General features: G+C 45.8%; 1 protein-coding gene across 1 annotated transcript in view; it reads right to left on the bottom strand.

The window, feature by feature from the left end:
- The window catches only part of LOC104288027 (zinc finger protein 501-like), a 10221-nt gene that overhangs the window by 4904 nt on the left and 3686 nt on the right, over window positions 1-1631 (bottom strand). Inside the window, exon 3 of the mRNA XM_009886764.1 lies at window positions 161-192. Within this exon, the coding sequence (XP_009885066.1) occupies window positions 161-192 (32 nt within the window). The remainder of the gene's footprint in view (window positions 1-160; window positions 193-1631) is intronic.

Below are 1631 nucleotides of genomic sequence, written 5' to 3'. Positions count from 1 at the left end.
TCCTTTTGCCTCCCCCTCCTCCTCCTATTTCTTCCTCTGGCCTCCTGTCACCTCCTCTTCCTCCTTTTGCCTCCCGAGGCCTTCTGTTTCCATCCTCCTCTCTCCACCTCTCACCTCCTCGAGCCTCCTGTTTCCTTTGCCTCCTTTAGCCTCCTTTCACCTCCTCCTCCTCCTGTTGCTTTTTGATGCCTCCTGTGCTTCCTTCTCATCTGCCTCGTCTTGTTGCTTCCTGCAGGCTCTTTTTGCCTCCTCTTCCTCCTCCTCCTTTTGTCTTCTTTTGGTACCCACTGTATCCTTCTCCTCCTGTTGCTTCCTGTTGCCTCCACAACCTCCTGTTTCCTCCTGTCTCCTCCTCCTCCTCCTTTTTTTTCCCCACTTTTAGTCCCTTTTTCCCCCTTTTATTCCCTTTTTTCCCTTTCCCCCTTTCATTCCCCTTTTCCCCCATTTTTCCCCACTTTTAGTCTCTTTTTCCCCCTTTTATCCCCTTTTTCCTCTTTTATTCCCCACTTTTAGTCCCTTTCCCCATTTTATTCCCCCTTTTCCCCCATTTTTCCCCACTTTTAGTCCCTTTTCCCCCTTTTATTCCCTTTTTTTCCCTTTCCCCCTTTTATTCCCCTTTTCCCCCATTTTTCCCCACTTTTAGTCCCTTTTTCCCCGCTTTTATTCCCTTTTTTCCTTTTCCCCCTTTTATTCCCCTTTTTCCTCTTTTATTCCCCACTTTTAGTCCCTTTCCCCATTTTATTCCCCCTTTTCCCCCATTTTTCCCCACTTTTAGTCCCTTTTCCCCCTTTTATTCCCTTTTTTTCCCTTTCCCCCTTTTATTCCCCTTTTCCCCCATTTTTCCCCACTTTTAGTCCCTTTTTCCCCGCTTTTATTCCCTTTTTTCCCTTTCCCCCTTTTATTCCCCTTTTCCCCCATTTTTCCCCACTTTTAGTCTCTTTTTTCCCCCCTTTTATTCCCCTTTTTCCTCTTTTATTCCCCACTTTTAGTCTTTTTCCCCCTTTCATTCCCTTTTTTTCCCTTTCCCCCTTTTATTCCCATTTTTCCCCACTTTTAGTCTCTTTATTCCCCCTTTTATCCCCCTTTTTCCTCTTTTATTCCCCACTTTTAGTCCCTTTTCCTCCTTTTATTCCCCTTTTTCCACCTTTCCCCCCCACTTTTATTCCCTTTTACACCTTTTAGTCCCCTTTTCTCTCTTTATTCCCCTTTTCCCCCACTTTATTCACCTTTTATTCCCCTTTTTCCCCCTTTTATTCCCCTTTCCCCCCTTATTCCCTTTTTTCCCCTTTTATTCCCCTTTTTCCTCCCACTTTTATTCCCTTTTCCCCCCTTATTCCCCCTACCCTAATAGCACCCCTCTTATTCCCCTTTTCCCCCCTCTTATTCCCCTTTTTTCCCTTTTTATTCCCCCTTTTTCCCCGTTTATTCCCCTTTTTCCTCCCACTTTTATCCCTTCCCCCCTTATTCCCCTTTTTTCCCTTCCCCCCTTTTATGCCATTTCCCCCTTTTATTCCCATTTATTCCCTTCCCCGTCTTTTATTCCCCTTTTCCCCCCTTTTATTCCCCCTTTTTTCCCTTGATTCCCCCTTTTGCCCCCATTTCCCCACCTCTTCCCCCCCTTTTCTCTCCCT

Source organism: Charadrius vociferus, unplaced genomic scaffold, assembly GCF_000708025.1.
Source record: "Charadrius vociferus isolate BGI_N301 unplaced genomic scaffold, ASM70802v2 scaffold656, whole genome shotgun sequence".
Classification (NCBI taxonomy): Eukaryota; Metazoa; Chordata; class Aves; order Charadriiformes; family Charadriidae; genus Charadrius; species Charadrius vociferus.
Note: the sequence above shows the minus strand (reverse complement) of the source record. Positions and strands in the feature narration are given on the sequence as shown.